Below are 18290 nucleotides of genomic sequence, written 5' to 3' on the forward strand. Positions count from 1 at the left end.
CCTTCTCTCCCTGCTGTATGGCCCCCAGATCAAGGGTGGTCTTCTTAGCAGGAATGTTCATTGCGAAGTTTATGTGAGCAAGTAGGAGAGGGTCTTGAAATTGTTAATACACCCGGCCGACAAGTTGCCAAACCATTGTTGGGCGACGCCCTTCAATGTGGCCGGGAAACACTTGCACCATGTGGCATCATCCAACCCTTGGAGGTACATAAGGTTGGTGTATGCCATCATCTGATCTTCTGGGTTGGTAGTGCCATCATATGCCCCTACCAACACATTTTTTACTTTGGCCGGCTGGGCGACCTCTATTATTTCCTTAGAGAAGGCGGATGAGTGTTCTCCAAGTTTGAGTAAACTAAGTTGCCAGTCAAAAGGCTGGACATTCCTTGCCGCCTTTCCTCCAAAAAGAGTAGGCTGCATGAAATATTGGGACTGCGGGACGTAGGTTTGAGGAGGCACATACGGTGCCGCCTGATTCTTTTGGGAACCAGATTGAGAGGAGGCTCCGGGCGTCTGGCTCTCATAATTTGATTTTGAATACCTCAGAGAGGTATTATGTAGCCTGTCTTAACAATCAGACGTAGAGGCCGACTCTGACAGTTGGTCATTCTTCTTCTGCTCAAGCAACATTCTAGCATCAGAGTATGTTTTCTTTGACGCGTTCGGCTGAACATGACGGATGGGCTTTCTCTTCCCTGGTGAGGGAAAGTGGTACTTAGTTAGGTCGATCACTAGTGGCTCCCTCTCCTTAGGTTTAGGGGAAGGAGTTGCCTCCTGATCCTTTACAAGCTTCTTCCTCCCTGATTGAGAGGGTCTTCTTGCCGACAGTTCCTTTGGTGGAACGGTTGTCCTTTTGTTGATAAGCTCCTGGATCTCCCCCTTGAAACTATTCATGAAGGTCATGAGTTCGTTTCTTGTGATGGGGGCAAATCTCTCAGCCACCTGTTGATGATCAAGCGGCTGGCCGGCTGGTTTACTAGATCCAACCAGGCAGTCCTCCCGTTCCCTCCTTTCAGTGGGACGGGTGCGTCGAGCTCTTAAGGTCCCGTCAGAGGCCGTATGAGTCTCGACTTCAATCTCATTGTTAGTATCCTGGTCCGTCTGAACCAGGAGGTCGTCCATGGGACACTTCTCACTTAGAATCGGTACAGATTGTGATTCGATCTCGAAAGTACTCTCCCCACAAACGGCGCCAAAATGTTTCGGGGTTTTTTGATGTCCTGCGGAAGAGTTACAATTCCGGGACTGGATCTGTGCGCCTGTACCTGCAAAACAACAGAGACTCCGGGTGGTGGGAGCTCTTCCTCCGAGGATCAAGTTAGTTCCTTGTATGTGGAGTAAAGAATGCGGAAAAGTAAAGGTGATCTAGTTCCTCTAAGGGGAGGAGCGATCGAGGTGTGTGATTAATGCTAAGTTTGGTCTAGTAAGTAGTATGCTTGAGGGTTTAGGTTTCACTTGGTGAGATGATTAATTAATTCTGAATGTGTTTTATGAAGGATAATTACTTAGTTTATAGCCTCGAAGTGCACGCCCAATACTAGACTAAATGGTAAACCTAGGATTGATTGGGCTTGCCCAGGGATTCGGGCCTGTGATGGCCGTTTTTCAGGTTGGTAGATAATGGGCCATGTGGCGTGGCACGATTGGTTCATGTTGGACCTTTCGAAGCATAACACGTGGCAGACCCTGAATGGTCCTTGTGGCTAACATGTGGTAGGTGCTGATTGGTCCACGTAGCGGGGAAAAATCCCCTAAACAAAATGCAATCAACAAAACTAATTGAATCATGTCAAAGTTAAACACGTTCAAAAAAACCTTTTTAATCAAATGAAATTCAAATGCATTCAACAAAGCTTTTCAATCAAATAAAAGTCAAATGCATTCAACATAGCTAAGTAAATCAATTGGAAGTCAAATGCATTTAACAAAACATAATGGATCAAACCAAAGTGAACCACATTCAAACAAAGAAAATTAAAAAAAAAATAAAAGTCAAATGCATTCAACAAAGCTAATTGAATCACATCAAAGTCAAAAAAATTAAAATAAAGCTTTTTTGAATCAAAATAAAGTCAAAGCATTCGACAAAGCTAAATAATCAAATCAAAGATAAATACATTCAACAAAGCCAATTAAATCAAATGAATGTCAAACACATTTAAATAAAGCCTTTTAAATCAAGTGAAAGTTAATTGCATTCAACAAAGCTAATTGAATCAAATGGAAGTTAAAAACATTCATATAAACCTTTTTGAATAAAATAAAAGTCAAATGCATTCAACAAATGTAATTGAATCAAATGAAAGTCAAATACATTCAACAAAGCTAGATGAATTAACAAAAAGTGAAACAAATTCACACAAAGCTTCCTGAATCAAACGAAATTCAAAAGAATTCAACAGAGCTAATTGAATCAGATAAAAGTCAAACGTATTCAACAAAGTTAATTGAATCAATTTAAAATTAAACGCATTCAAACATATATTTTTGAATCAAGTGAAATTCGAATGCATTCAACAAATCTAATTAGATTAAATGAAAGTTAACCACATTCAAAAAAAGCCAATTGAATCAAAAAATGATAGTCTAATGCGTTCAACCAAGCTAATTGAATCAAGTCACATCCAAACAAATGAAATCAAAGCTTTTTGAATCAAATGAAAGTCAAATGCATTCAACAAAGGTAAATAATTAATTCAAAGTCAAATGCATTCAACAAAGCTAGTTGAATAAAATGAAAATCAAATACATTCAAATAAAGCCTTTTGTATCAAGTGAAAGGTAATTGCATTCAACAAAGCTAATTGAATCAAATGCGAGTTAAACACATTCATACAAACCTTTTTGAATCAAATGAAAGTCATTGCATTCAACAAAGGTAATTGAACCAAATGAAAGTTAAACACCTTTAAACAAAGCTAATTAAATCAAAGAAAACCGAAATGCAATCAACAAAGCTAATCAAATCAAACGAAATTCAAATGCATTAAAAAATGCACAGTAAATCAAATGAAAATCAAACACATTCAAACAAAGCTTTTTGAATCAAATGACATCAAATGCATTAAACAAAGCAAATTAAATCAAAAGAAAGTCAAATGCATTCAACAAAACTAATTGAATCAAATCAAAGTCATACATGTTTAAGAAAATCTTTTTAATCAAATGCAAGGCAAATGCATTCAACAAAGCTTTTCAATCACATAAACGTCAAATGCATTCAACATAGCTAATTAAATCAATTGAAAGTCAAATGCATTCAACAAAACCTAATGAATCAAACCAAAGTGAACCACATCCAAACAAAGCTAACTTAATCAATTGAATGTAAAATGCATTCATCAAAGCTAATTGAATCAATTTTTAGTCAAACACATTCTAACAAAGCATTTTAAATCAAATAAAAGTCAAATGCATTCAACATAGCTAATTGAATCAATTGAAAGTCAAATTCATTTAACTAAACTAAATGAATCAAACCAAAGGGAAACTCATTTAAACAAAGCTAATTGAATCAAATGAAGGTCAAATACATTCAACAAAGCTCATTGAATCAAATCAAAGTTATATAAATTAAAATAAAGCTTTGTTGAATAAAATGAAAGTTAATTTCATTCACCAAAGCTAATTATATCAAATGCAAGTCAAACACATTCATACAAACCTTTTTGAATCAAATAAAAGTCAAATGCATTCAACAAAGTTAATTAAATCAAATGCATTCAAGAAAGTTAAATGAATCAACCCAAAGTGAAAAGAATTCAAACAAAGCTTTCTAAATCAAAGAAAATTCAAAAGCATTTAATAAAGCTAATTGAATCAAATAAAAGTCAAATGTATTCAACAAAATTAATTGAACCAAATCAAAGTCTAACACATTCAAACAAAGCTTTTTGAATCAAGTGAAAGTCAAATACATTTAAAAAACCTAATTCAATAAAATGAATGTAAAACACATTCAAACAAAGCTTTTTGAATCAAATGAGAGTCAAATGCATTCAACAAAGCTAATTAAAACAAATGAGAGTCAAATACATTCAAATTAAACAAAGCTTTTTGAATCAAATGAAAGTCAAATGTATTCAACAAAGCTAAATGAATCAAACCAAAGTGAGACTGTGAATGATCAGGGTGGCTGGAAACAGCAAGACAGGAGGAATCAACAATCTAGGGAGGAGCAGGACAATGGATATGATGTTGTGACTTAGAACAAATTTGAAATGTTGGTGGAGGATTTGGTTGGTGAGACTAGGAATGGCAAAATCAATAGCCCAAGAGTGAGAGATGGAAGTGTTTTGTATGGTGGTAAGAGGGGAGGAGGGTAATCCTATATCCCTCATGAATAAATGGGATTTTGGAACATAAGGGGCCTGAACAAACCTGGAAGAATAAGTGATGTTCTTTCTTTTCTTAGAAATCATGAGATAGGTTTTTTTGGTCTCTAGAAACCAAAGTGAAGGCTGCTAAGTTTGGGAAGGTCTTCACTAGCTTTTGTAATGAGTGGTCTGTTGTAGCTAACTATGGTAAGGGTGTTCATGGAAGAATTTAGATTTTTTGGAGGCCTGAGATCTTTAGTGTCGATGTGATAAGAATGGAGATGCAGGTAATTCATGTCAAAGTTATGCAAAATGCTTCAGGGGTCTGGTTTTATTGCTCAATGGTGTATGGGGTTAATGATCAAGATGGCAGAGAGTTTCTATGGAAGCAATTAGGTCAGTTTGGGAATAATTTGTCTAATCCTTGGGTGGTGTGTGGTGATTTTAATAATGCCTTAAACCTTGAAGATAGAGTTGGATCACCAGTGACCTTGACTAAAGTTGAAAGATTCAGAACTTGTATTAGACATAATAATCTTAGTGAGGTCAAAACAGATGGTTTTTTCTACACTTGGGGCTGGGAGAGAGTGTTCAAGAATTGATAGAGTTCTTGGGAATGTAGCATGGCTGGATAAGTTTCACAATGCAAGCACTGTATTCTTACCTGAGGGCCTCATGGATCATTGTCCATGTGTGGTTAATATTTTGGGAAGTGTTGGTTCTACTAAGAAACCATTCAAGTTCTTCAACAAATGGACTGAGTTTCCTGGTTTTCTGAATTTAATTGCTAATAGTTGGAATTGTCATATTCAAGGTACTCCTATGTTTTCTGTTGTAAAGAAGATCAAGTCGGTTAAAGATGCTTTAAAAGCCTTAAACAAGCAGCATTTTTCTACTGTCCTAAGTGATGATGACTCTTTAGAGGCTGAGATGATTAAGGTGTAAGCCCAGTTGAACCTAGATCCTGTAAATGAGAGTTTAATTGCACAAGAATATGAAGTTAGAAATAAGTATGCTGAAGCTCATAGTAGAAAACAAGAATTCCTAAGTCAAAAGGCTAAGCTTCATTCGCTTAAAGATGGGGATGTAAATACTGCCTATTTTCATTCTTGCCTGAGAAAAAGGAGAGTGCAAAACAGCATTTGCAGTATTTAGTGGGAGGATGGTAAGATGTCTCAGAAGCTTGATGAGATTGCTAAGGTGTTTATTGGGTTTTATAAGCAATTGTTGGGCACTTCTAGGTCCATGGACAGAAGGGTGCACCAAGGTGTTCTGAATATGGGTGAGGTGTTGAGTGAGGAGCAGGGCAGATCTATTTGCAGGCCTTTTACAGCTGCTGATGTTAGGAATGCTCTATGGGATATTGATGAGAACAAGGCTCCTGGGCTAGATGGGTTCTCTAACAAGTTTTTCAAAGTGGCTTGGCATATTGTGGGAGAGGATATTACTGAATTTGTGTTAAATTTTTCCAACAGGGAAGATTGCTGAGTCCAGTAAATGCTACTGTGCTCACTATGGTTCCTAAAATTGAGAATGCAACTAAGGTTAGTCAATTTAGACCTATTGCATGCTGTAATGTGCTGTATAAGATCATTTCCAAAATGATCTGTGCCAGGCTTAAGGAAGTGCTTCTTGGATTAATTAGTGAGGTTCAGAGTGCCTTTGTGAAAGCAATGGTGTCCTTCCAACAAGTGTATTATTCCGATAGAAAGTTCAGAATTATCGGAAAGCTAATTCTTCAGTAAGGTTAAGTGATCGAAATGTCTAGGTGGAGGCCGCTTCCGATCAGTAATATTAATGTACAATTAATATTACAGCTTAATCTTGACTAAACCCTTCGGGTCGAACCCAATCGAACAACCGATCCGAGACGACGAATCAATCCGAAGGATTTTGATGAGTTGTCGGAGTTTTACGAATAAAGACGTCGGATATCGAGCTTAGAGCGTCGAGATCGAGCGTTGCAAGTCGAGTCAAATTTAGAATTCGACAAGGTGAAAAATCAATCGAGTTACAAGTACGTGCCTAGCCGTAGCCTCGCATTGGCCTAGCCATGTGAGTGCTAGGCTAGGCAAGCCCCACCGCAAACCTAGTATGCTATGCATGCTAGGCTCATGATGCTAGCTGACCATGGCAGCCCCACACCATCGCATAGTAGCATGCCATGCTGTGCATGGTGCTGGGCGCTAGCGGCCTAGCTAGCATGCTGGGCGCTAGCGGCCAAGCTAGCATGCTGAGCGCTGGCAGCCTAGCTAGCACGCTGGGTGCTAGCAGCCTTGCTAGCATGCTAGACGCTGGCAGCAACAACATGACCATGGCAGCCTAGTGCTTCGCAGCATCGCATGCAACACACGCACCAGCCAGCAGCGTGCTAGGCATGCTGGGCTGTGCGTGTGTGTGCGTGTGCCTCGTATATCAGTGTGCTAGGCTCATGCGTGCAAGGCTCCTATTTGAGAAAAGTGGGGACCAAGGGTTGTGGGCATTGCCTTGGGAAGTAAGGCCATGGTCCCCCCCTCTTTGAATGGTCCTTACCTACCCTCTACTCTCCATGTGCCACTTGTTACTCATTGATTGCATTGGTTCTTAATTTGTTTTTGATTAAAATAAATTAATAGAAAAATGCAATTGTCCCACATTGATCATGAATGGGATGACAAGTTGATTTTCTCTATAAATACCCAATGGTTGGGCATTTGAGAAAACACTTGAGTAGAACTCAATGAGGAATCTCCCATTAGGTGAGAAAACCTCTAAGTTCGTAAAACTCCAAGTTTTTATTGGTCGGGTCCCGACTAACCTTCGCGACATGGACCGTTCGGGTCAGGTTCATGGGTACGAGCCGTTGGAGGCGTTAACACTAGTGACGTTCGAGCTTTCGAAGTAAGAGCTCGATTTGCGAGCAAAGCACGCATCGAGGGTATAACTTCTTTCACTCTTCTTTTAATTATTGCTTAATTATGTTTATGCTTGTCTTAATTGCTTTAGTTATCGGGGCAGGTCTTGGGGGGTTTTTTTTTCCGCGTAGTGAGGGTCACTACGAAACCCAACACTTTGTAGCTGGTAGATCTATTCTTAATAATGTGTTGATATGCCAGGATATCTAAAATATTATAATAATAAAAGAAAAGCCCCTAGGTGTACTGTAAAGGTTGACCTCAAGAAAGCTTATGATTCTATTAGCTTGGATTTCATACAAAATATGCCGGTTGGTCTTAAATTCCCTGATGTGTTTATCAAATGGATCATGCAGTGTCTCTTCTCCCTCCTTTTCTATAATGATAAATGGTGGCTTGAATGGTTTTTTAAGGGGAAGAAAGGAATAAGGCAGGGTGATCCCATGTCCCCTCTTCTGTTTGTAATTGTTATGGAGTATCTGTCCAGATTGATGAGAAAAGTGGGAGGTGTGAGAGTTTTTAGGTTTCATTCAAGATGCCAAAAGCTCTAGTTGAACCACCTTGCTTTTGCTGATGACCTCATGTTGTTTAGGTATGGTAACAGTGCCTCTGTGTCACTCCTAGTGAGGGCTCTAAAAACTTTTGAGAAGTGCTTTGGTCTTCATGCCAATGCTGAGAAAATAGCCATATACTTTGGGAATGTTCTTGAGGATGTGAAACAGGAAATTTTGATGGTTTCTGGGTTTGTTGAAGGCTCTACTCCATTTAAGTATCTTGGCATCCCTCTGAATGCTAGATACTTGTGAATTATTGATTTTGATAGCTTCATTGACAAAATGGTGGTTAAAATAACCTGTTGGTCTAGTAGGAACTTGTCTTATGCAAGTACGGTCTTGCTGGTTAACTCAGTGCTTCCTAGTTTACACACTTACTGGGCTCAATGTGTCCTGCTTCCAGCTGGAGTAAATAAGAGAATTACTCAATTATGTAGAGCTTTTATCTAGGGTGGGGATGCTGTGTTGAGAGAGACCCCCCCATTATCATTGGATTGGATTTGTAAGCCTAAGAAAGCTGGTGGTCTTGGTGTGAGAGACTGTGCAACTTGGAACTCAGCAACTCTTTATGGATAGCCCAAGAAAGATAGCCCAAAAAGAGGATTCTTTATGGATTAAATGGGTTAACACTTTGTATATTAAAGAAGAGGAATGGTGGGACTACAAGCCAATGAAGAGTGCAGGGTGGGCTTGGAAGAAGCTGTGCAAGGTTAAAGACAGTTTGAGAGAGGGTTTTAACAATAATGGGTGGTTGAGCCATAAATATAACATTTCGACAGTTTATAAGTGGCTTCAGGGCTCACAAAGCATTCTTTTATTCTGTGGCTGGCTGTGCAAAACAAACCGAGAACCAGGAGCATGCTAGCTGATTGGGCCATATGTCAGGATAGTACCTGCTTACTATGTGGTAATGCTATTGAGGATAGGAATCACCTATTTTTTTTTGGGTTTCGTAGTGACTCTCCCTACGCAGAAAGAAACCCGCCAAGACTCGCCCCCATAATAAATGCAATTAACAAGCAATACATAATTAAAACATAATCAAGGATAAAAGATTATACCTTTGACACATGTTTTGTTCGACTATGAGCTCTTACTTGAACCCCAAATATACGAGGTCTCCAACGGGATCGTACCCTCGAACCCGACCCGAGCATCCTAAGTCTCGAAGGTTAGTCGAGACTCGGACAAATAAAACTATGAGTTTTACGAATCAAGGTTTACTCAAATCAAGAGTTGCCTTTTAATTCCACTCAAGGTTATTCTTTCCCAAATACCCAAACTTTGGTACTTATAGTGAAATGAACCTTTGATCATCATTTCCCATCCAATGTGGGAGAATGAATAATTTTGATACTTAATTTAATTCCAAATTAAATTAATAATCAAATCAATCACAATGCAACAAGTGTCAAGGGGAGAGAGAGAGTTAGGTGAGGACCATGAACTTTGGGGGGACCATTGCCTTGCTCCCCAAGGCATGCTCCAATTCCTTGGTCCCCACCCTCACAAAACCGGCCTAGGAGGGCTGCTGGGCTGGCAACAAGCTAGGCACACCAGCTAGTGCTTCCAGCTAGCACCAGCCAGCAAGCCCCGCATCACCCCAGCCAGCATATGCGTGCTGTGCTGGGCGATGCGTATGATGCTGCTGCGTGCTAGTGCTAGGCGCTGCTAGCTACTAGCGCTGACACTTGACTCTCTCGCCATCACACAGGCATAACAATGCCCCCTTCGCACTTCCTAGCATGCGTGCTGCTGGTGAGCCACGCATGCTAGGTATCGCCTCGCCAGCCACACGCATAAGCATGCGAAGCTTGGTGCTGTGATGCTGCGATGGCATGCGATGGCCCTAGGCATAAGCACACGCATACGCACACAAGGCCTACCATGTTGCTGCTGTGCGAGGCTGCTTCTGCGATGGCGCCTACGCACATGCACGCACACAACGGTGCTGTGCTTGGTGCGATAGTGCCTAGGCACCCATGCACGCACGTTGCAGTGCTGCGATAGGAAGCCTAGTGCACCTAGCACGCATGGTGCACCTAGCAAACCATGGTGCGCCTAGCACACACATGGTACGCCTAGGCTTGCGATGAGCTAGCCTAGCCTAGCTACGGCTATGCTCGTATTTGTTGCCTGTGATTTTGCGACGCTCGGTCTTGACACCCTCGGCTCGATATCCGACGTCTGTATTTGTAAAACTCCACCGACTCATTTATACTTTCGGATTAATTCGTCGTCTCGGATCGGTTATTCGATTGGGTTCGATCCAAAGGGTGCAGTTATGATTAAGCTGTAATATTAATTCTACCTTAATATTACTGATCGAAAGCGGCTTCCACCTAGGCATTCCGATCACTTGACCTTACTGAAGAATTAGCTCTGTAATAATTTTGAACCCTCTATCAGAATAATACACTTTTTGGAAGGATACCATTCCTTTCAATCTCCCACTTGTCCTTCCGGACAAGTGTGCATATAGTGTATAGCCCATTTCCTATGTCGCTTAATGTCTCTTCGTCAACTATAAGGTAAGATTCATTGTCTTCCTTATTACATTCAGAAGTGTTTCTCGATCTCTGAGTTCGATTGTAAATAAGCAGATGATTTCTAAAATCTATCCGAGCATAGCCATGCATTTTCACAGTCTCGCTCATCGAGCGGCCTTGTAAATAACAAAGACATAATCCCTTTTTTTGATAGGGGGACATTCCTAGTCTTGTACTGTAAGTTTCTCTTACTAAGAGGACCTAATCTCCCGAGTGTTCCCGTTATTAATCCCCAGTTACGACAAACGTTAGGCAACATCAAAGAGACTAGTTTTCAAACAAGAAAACTTCACAATACTCATGGTCGAGGAAACGAGTTTTGATAACTATAATGAGAAATGTACGTATGACAATTTTGAATCTCTTAAAGTACTCTCATAGGTCGATCCAGTGCAGTTCCAAACTAACACCTGTGCAAATGATTATGACCATCATGTTCTTGCACCACAAGAAACGGTGCTGTAAATCATACTACACACTAATCTCTGGTGGTCACCCAATCGTCCATCACTTAGATGACCTCGATTAGGGATAATTTTCGATTTAAATATTCAATGTTCACTTAACAAGTGTTTCTTTATCCAAGACAAGGTCTTGATACCCTGTTTTGAATATTTTCATAAATCGAATGGACTCATTATTTAATTCTAAAACACAATTAAATAGTAATGGAGTGAATGATAATTTTGCACAAAATTAATTACTCCATAAATGAATGGTTTCAATACAATGTCTTACATTAAAACAAACAGTTTGATTAATACACATGTACAGGGAATTTCAAAGCTAGTGTCTGATGTGCTTAATTCCCATTGCCTCAACGTGCTTGTTGTGTTTCACTTGAGGCAAAAGTTTAGTCAAAGGATCGGCCACATTATCATCCGTGCCGATCTTGCAAATTCTGATTTCACCTTCTAATTTCCATTCCCTTATCATGTGAAATCGCCTTTGGACATGTTTGACCTTCTGGCGCTCTCTTGGCTCTCTAGCTTGAGCGATAGCTCCATTATTGTCATAGTAGAGATCTATTGGACCCTTGATGGAGGGTACAACACCAAGTTCACTGATGAACTTGCGAATCTAAACAGCCTCCTTTGCAGCTTCAGAAGCAGCCAAGTATTCGACTTCAGTTGTAGAGTCTGCAGTTTTGCTCTACTTGGCACTCTTCCAGCTAAACGCTCCTCCATTCAAACAGAATATGTATCCTGACTGTGACTTGAAGTCGTCTCTGTCAGTCTGGAAGCTAGCGTCGGTGTAACCTTCAACAACCAGGTCTTTATGGCCATCATTAACCAGGAATTTATCCTTGTTCCTTTTCAGGTACTTCAGGATATTCTTGGCCGCAGTCCAATGCGCCTATCTTGGGTTTGATGGGCATCGGCTCGTAGCACTCAAGGAATACGAGACATCTGGCCTGGTACATATCATGGCATACATGATCGACCCAATTAGCGAAGCATATGGAATCTGATCCATTCTCTGTCGCTCAAAAGGTGTCTGTGGACACTGTTTCTTGCTGAGAGTTACGCCATGGGACATGGGTAGATGCCCTCTCTTGGCATTCTCCATGTTGAATCATGCTAGTACTTTATCAATGTAAGTACTCTGGCTCAATCCAATCATCCTGTTAGATCTATCCTTGTAGATCTTGATGCCCAATATATACCGTGCCTCTCCTAAGTCCTTCATTGAAAAGCACTTTCCTAACCAGCCCTTTACGGACTCCAGTAGTTTTGTGCTGTTTCCAATGAGTAGTATGTCGTCGACGTATAGGGCTAGGAATGTGATGTTACTCCCACTTACTTTCTTGTACACACAAGATTCATCTGGATTCTTGATGAAACCCAAACTTGCTGATGGCTTCATCAAATCCCAGATTCCAACTCCTGCTGGCTTGCTTTAGTCCATAAATGAACTTCTTAAGCTTGCAAACCTTTCCAGCGTTGCTCGGATCGACAAAACCTTCTTGCTGTGTCATGTACACAGTTTCTTTCAAATTCCCATTTAGGAAGGCGGTTTTAACATCCATCTGCCATATTTCATAATCGTAATATGCAGCAATCGCTAGAATAATCCGGACAGACTTTAGCATTGCAACTGGTGAAAAGGGTTCATCATAGTCAATCCCGTGGATTTGTCTATAACCTTTTGCCACCAGTCTAGCCTTGTTTATAGAAACATTTCCATCCTTGTCTGTCTTCAATTTGAAGATCCATTTCCAACCAATGGGTGTGTAACCCTCGGGCAAATTCACCAAGTCCTAGACATGATTTTCAGACATGGAGTCCATCTCGGATTTCATGGCGTCTTGCCATTTAGAAGAGTCAGGGCTCGTCATAGCTTGCTTGTATGTCGCTGGCTCATCTCCATCCATAACTGGGATGTCTTGATCATCGGTTAAATCAATACCAAGGTATCTGTCTGGTTGAGATCTTTGTCGTTGCGACCTACGAAGGGTAATAGGTTGAGCCTATACATTGTCTGTTTGATTCTGACCAATCCTCTCAGCTGCTTCCAAAGCACTTAGATTGTCAGTTTTATCAGGTTGACATTGTTGCTCGTCCTCTCAAACTTCGTCGAGTTTGATTTTCCTCCCACTTGTCATTTTGGAAAGGTGTTCCTTCTCCGAAAAGACACCATCACGAGCAACAAACACTTTGTTCTCGGATTTATTGTAGAAGTAATACCCATTAGTTTCTTTTGGATATCCTACGAAGAAACACTTATCCAACTTGGGGTGAAGTTTGTCCGAAATTAATCGCTTGACATATGCTTCGCATCCCCAAATCTTGAGAAAAGACAACCTAGGAGGTTTCTTAGTCCATAATTCATATGGAGTCTTTTCAACAGCTTTTGACGGAGCACGGTTCAGTGTTAGTGTCGCGGTTTGTAGCGCATGTCCCCAGAAAGGGATAGGAAGTTCAGTATGACCCATCATTGATAGAACCATGTCTAACAAGGTTCGATTCCTCCGTTCGGATACTTCGTTCCATTGAGGAGTTCCGGGAGGTGTCAACTCTAAAAGAATACCATTTTCTTTCAAGTGATCGTCGAATTCATGGCTCAAATATTCGCCACCTCGATCCGATCGAAGTGCTTTAATTTTCTTGCCAATTTAATTTTCAACTTCTTTCTGAAATTCTTTGAATTTGTCAAAGGATTCAGATTTATTTGACATTAACTAGATATAGCCATATCTACTAATGTTTATTAATGAAGTTGAATTCTTAGATTTCTTAGTTAGTGGTATCAACTTTTGTCTAATCATATGTAAAAACATGCAATTTCCATTGAACATATATTTGCAAGACAATTTTGAAACAACTTTTGTCAAAGTCTTACATGCAAAATAACTAGCTGTCCAACACCATAGATCATATTATGTTCAAAAGCTTGATGAAAAAACTAAGATTAGTTTAATTACTTGTCATAAACAAAATAGTGCATGCAAGCACGACCGAAAAACCATCTTTGTCGTCTACTTGTCCATGCACAAACACTTGTAAGCTTCTCACTTGTTCCCTGAAAAGGCAAAATAAAGTGAGTCATACTTGGTATCCAATACCTATGATAAGCTTAATTCACAAGTGTTTAGAAAGATACTTGAGGCAGATGCTCCATTCCTCTCTTCCTCTTCTCGAAAGAGCTTGCATTCTCTCTTGAAGTGGCCTTGCCCACCACAATATAAGCAATGCATCTTTGCCTTAACCTTCTTGAACTCCCTTCTCGTTGCTCTTAAGGGCCTCTTGGTCATTCCACATGCGGTGGCTCAGCTGAGTAGTTGCACCACTTCCATTAAGGAGTGTGTCTCCTTTCCTGCAACTATATGTTCTCTAAGTGCATCATAGCCCGAGTGGAGCGAAGCAAGCAAGATATGCCCCGCCATCTCATCCTCGAATGAGATTCCGAGAAGCTGCATGTGTTTGAATAGCCTAGTCATTCCAAGCACATGAGGTCGGAGGGGCATGCCGGGTCTTAATTTGGCATAGAAACCTTAGAGGAGAGCTTTTAAGGAATTTTTCTAGGTTTTTATTTTAGCCACTTTTGTATTGAACAATCTTGATAGTTTTTAGTGTAATTTTCATTGTCTATCAACATTAGTTTTACTCTTAGTTTTTGAAGAAGTAATTTTGCAACATTGATGTATGGTCAAGCTTGTAGATTGAATGATGTATGGCTCTTTATTTGGATTTCAATGAAGGTTTTGGTATATTTCTATATTTTCTCTTGTTTTTATGATTAAAGTTTCTACTTTTGTTAGTTTAGTTGATAAAAACTTTGTCTTTCTTACTATTTCATTGGTTATAATGTTGCTTAGTATGATTGTAGTTGTAGTTATGACTAGTGAGTAGTTTCTTGTTGCTAGGGGTTTGGTGAAGATATGCTTTGAGTTTGATGTATGCTAGGCTAGGTGAATTTGGAATATTTGTGATTAAATCTTCCTTGTGCTTATACTTATTAGCCACTCCATGTTTATGGCCATATGCATGTTGTGGTTGAATGACGTGAACTAAATCGTGACGATAGTGCGACTTAGGAATAGTCATTAGGTGATTGATTATTGCATGACCTTATCTTGTATGCCTTACGACGATAGTGTGAGTGTATGCTAGCTAGGAAAGCTCTTAATCCCGATAGGTGATTAAAGAGTATTCTTGATATTGTCTTGTATGAGTTGCTTGGGTTACATGTAAACCTATTTTCCGATGCCCAACTTCGTTGAATTCATAGCATGTTTGATCCTTCCCCCTAGTTCTTGTTTTAATTGTTATTCTATCCCCTTTAGTCATTACTTTACCCACCATACTTCTTGATCGAATTAGATTAACATTAGGAGATAAATAGCGGTGCTTAATCGTTTCCCTGTGTTCAACCCTTAACTTGCCTCTATGCTCTTTTAGTTGCATGTGTAGGACTACAAATATCATTTGATAGAGGTGTCTTAGTAACGACCTAAAATACCGCCCGCCAAATTGGCGTCGTTGCCGGGGAAACGGTTTCCATAGTGTGTTTATTTTCTTGTTGAGACTAGTTCTTTTCTATTCTTCTGTTTTTCCGTATCTTGTCAGTGCTCACTTTCTGCTTAGCTTTGTATATGCATAGAAGACTTAATTGCTCTAGGCCTTTGGTGTCCATAGACCTCGAGCTAGAGCGTACTCTAGCCCAATTGAGGAGACAAGCAAAGGAGAGAGGTGAAGACCCACTTCAAGAGGAAGTGAGAAGTTCCCCTACCCCATCTTCACCCATTTCAAGTGAGGAGAGCGAACCATCCACAGGCTCAATTCCCAACCCATTTGCCCAATACCATAATCAACAAAGCATGGCTGGTCAAGGAAACATGGGTGATCAAAGGTCACTAAAGCAACTTGGAGCACCCGAACCTTATGCCTCTCAAAGTGGGATCTTAGCCCCCACCACTCAAGCAAACAATTTCGAGATAAAGCCTAATTTCATTTCAATGATAGAGAAGAGGAAATTTACCGGTGGGAAATTTGAGAATCCCCATGAGCATCTTAAAGAGTTTCTCAAGTATTGTGACACTATCAAGATCAACGGAGTCTCCCAAGAGTACATAAGATTGAAGATGTTCCCGTTCTCACTCATGGGAGCAGCGGAACATTGGTTGAACAAGGATGTCCCCCCCCGGTTCCCTCACGACTTGGAATGAGGTAACTATGTCGTTCCTAGGAAGGTTTTACAATCACAAGAAAACCGCCGAGGCTCGCTCAAAGATTCAAAGTTTTCGCCAAAGAGGTGGAGAGTCTCTTTGTGAGGCATGGGAGAGATTCAAAGAGTTACAAAGGCAATGCCCACACCATGGGATTCCTAATTGGCAAGTCTTCCAAACATTCTACGGAGGACTCTCCCCTCAAAGCAAGACTAGCCTTGATGCCAGAGCCGGAGGCCCAATCATGAACAAAAGGGAAGATGAAGTGGAGAGCATCATAGAAGATGTTGTGCGCAATTATGAGGATTGGTACGAAGGCGAGAGGGAAGCCACTTCTAGAAAAGGAACGGTACAATCCGTCGAGCAAACCAATGCCATCACAAATCTTTCCAACCAAATGGCAAAGATAGAGAAACAAATGGAGGAGTTCATGAAATCAAGTTCTCAAAATACTTCCTCCCCTTCTCCCAAGGGAGGCCATGGTATGAATCCTTCTACTTCTTCTCCCTCTAATTACAATGCCATGCCTCCCGGTTGTATGTTTTGTGATATATGTGGAGGCTATGATCATAATTCTCAACAATGTATGTCCATAAGTGAAGGTCCCCCTCCCCATGAATATGATGATAATGTTGAAGATGTTAATGCCATGAATTTTGTGTCCCGTGAGGGAAATAATGGAATGCGGCCAAATTGGAATCAAAACCTAAACCGTGGTTGGAATCAAAATCAACGGAATCAAAGTGGTGGTGGTTATGATAACCAAGGCCAAGGTAGGGGAAACTCTTCCAATTACAATGGAAGAAGCTACTCAAACCAAAGCCCCAATTGGAATCAAAACCAACAACACTATTCCAACAACCAACAACATTTTAATTCCAATCAGGGTTCCAGGGGTAATAGACCTCAAAATGCTTCTAATTTCTCACAAAATAGTAGACCCCCGGTTTTGACCAAGTAAGGCCCCATTCTCAAATTCCCCCTACTCAACCCCTCCAAATAGAAGCCCCTCCGGATCCTATGATGACTATGCTTCAAAATTTCATTAAAAATCAAGAAAACCATAATAAGAGTCAAGAGGAAGAAAAGAAACAAATCAAGGCACACATGAAAATGCTTGAGACCCAAATCTCTCAAATTGCCCAATCAAGTTCTTCATCCTCCCCTTCTTCATCTTCTTCTTTACCTAGCCAAGGTGTCAACCCCAAGTCTATGTATGCCATTACTACTAGAAGTGGGAAGATCCTTGTGAGTGATCTAAATGTTGAGAAGAGTCCCGATGTGAGGATAGGACTTGAGGTTGAGGATGAGTCATCAAGAGAGAATGAGATTCTAGAGGGAAGTGTCGGAAAGAATGAGAGGGGTGAGAAAGAGAAAGAGAAGGAACCTGAAAAGGAGAGCACCAATGATCAAACATCTTTACCCCTTAACCTCCAACCTAGGAATGAAAGGTTGCCTTTTCCCCAAAGATTTGCTAGGTCTAGGCTTGATGTCCAATTCGGAAAATATTTAGATGTAGTAAAGAGCTTGCATGTTTCTATACCCTTTGTGGATGCTATGAAAGAGATGCCTCACTACTATAAATTCCTAAAAGACCTTTTGAATGGAAGGAGAGAAGTTGAAACTGTTAACCTAACCGCAAATTGTAGTGCTATTCTCTCTAGTAAGCTACCAACCAAATTGCAAGATCCCAGTAGTTTTTCCATCCCCTGTTCCATCAATGAGATTCATTTGGGGAAGGCTTTGTGTGATCTAGGTGCTAGCGTGAGCTTAATGCCCTTTTCGGTCTACCAAAAGCTTAATGTGGGAAACCTTTCACCTACAAACATCACCCTCCAACTAGCGGATAGGTCCACAAAATTGCCTATAGGGAAAGTTGAAGACATACCCCTTAGAGTTGGTAAGTTCACTTTTCCGGTGGACTTTTATGTTCTTGAGATGGATGAAGATGAAAGAATTCCTATAATTTTGGGTAGGCCATTCCTAGCTACTTCTAAAGCAATTATTGATGTCAAATAAGGTAAGATGACCTTGAAGGTTGACGATGATTCTTTCGAATTTGATTTGAATAAGGTAATGAGATAACCTTCCTCTAGCAATGAATGCTTTAGAATAGATACAATTGAAAACTTGATGAATGAGTTTAGATACCCTCATATGCATGCTTCTAATGATCTACTTGAGAATGTTTTGTAGAATGAGAATGAGGTAGGTGATCAAAAGGAGATGCAATTATATGAGGAAATGCTTGATGAAAAAGAGGAGACAACCCCCAACCAAGAGACGCTCCAAACATATGAAGTCTTCCA

The 18290-nt window shown here is 40.3% G+C and overlaps 1 protein-coding gene across 1 annotated transcript; it reads left to right on the forward strand.

Annotated features, from left to right (window-relative positions):
• The first annotated feature begins 17088 nt into the window (after window positions 1-17088).
• Window positions 17089-18000, forward strand: LOC110720653. Its single transcript, XM_021899706.1, has one exon. It carries the CDS (start codon window positions 17089-17091, stop codon window positions 17998-18000), a length of 912 nt encoding a protein of 303 aa, XP_021755398.1.
• Window positions 18001-18290: the final 290 nt, after the last annotated feature.

The sequence above is a fragment of the Chenopodium quinoa genome, unplaced genomic scaffold (genome assembly GCF_001683475.1).
Source record: "Chenopodium quinoa cultivar QQ74 unplaced genomic scaffold, ASM168347v1, whole genome shotgun sequence".
Taxonomy (NCBI): domain Eukaryota; kingdom Viridiplantae; phylum Streptophyta; class Magnoliopsida; order Caryophyllales; family Amaranthaceae; genus Chenopodium; species Chenopodium quinoa.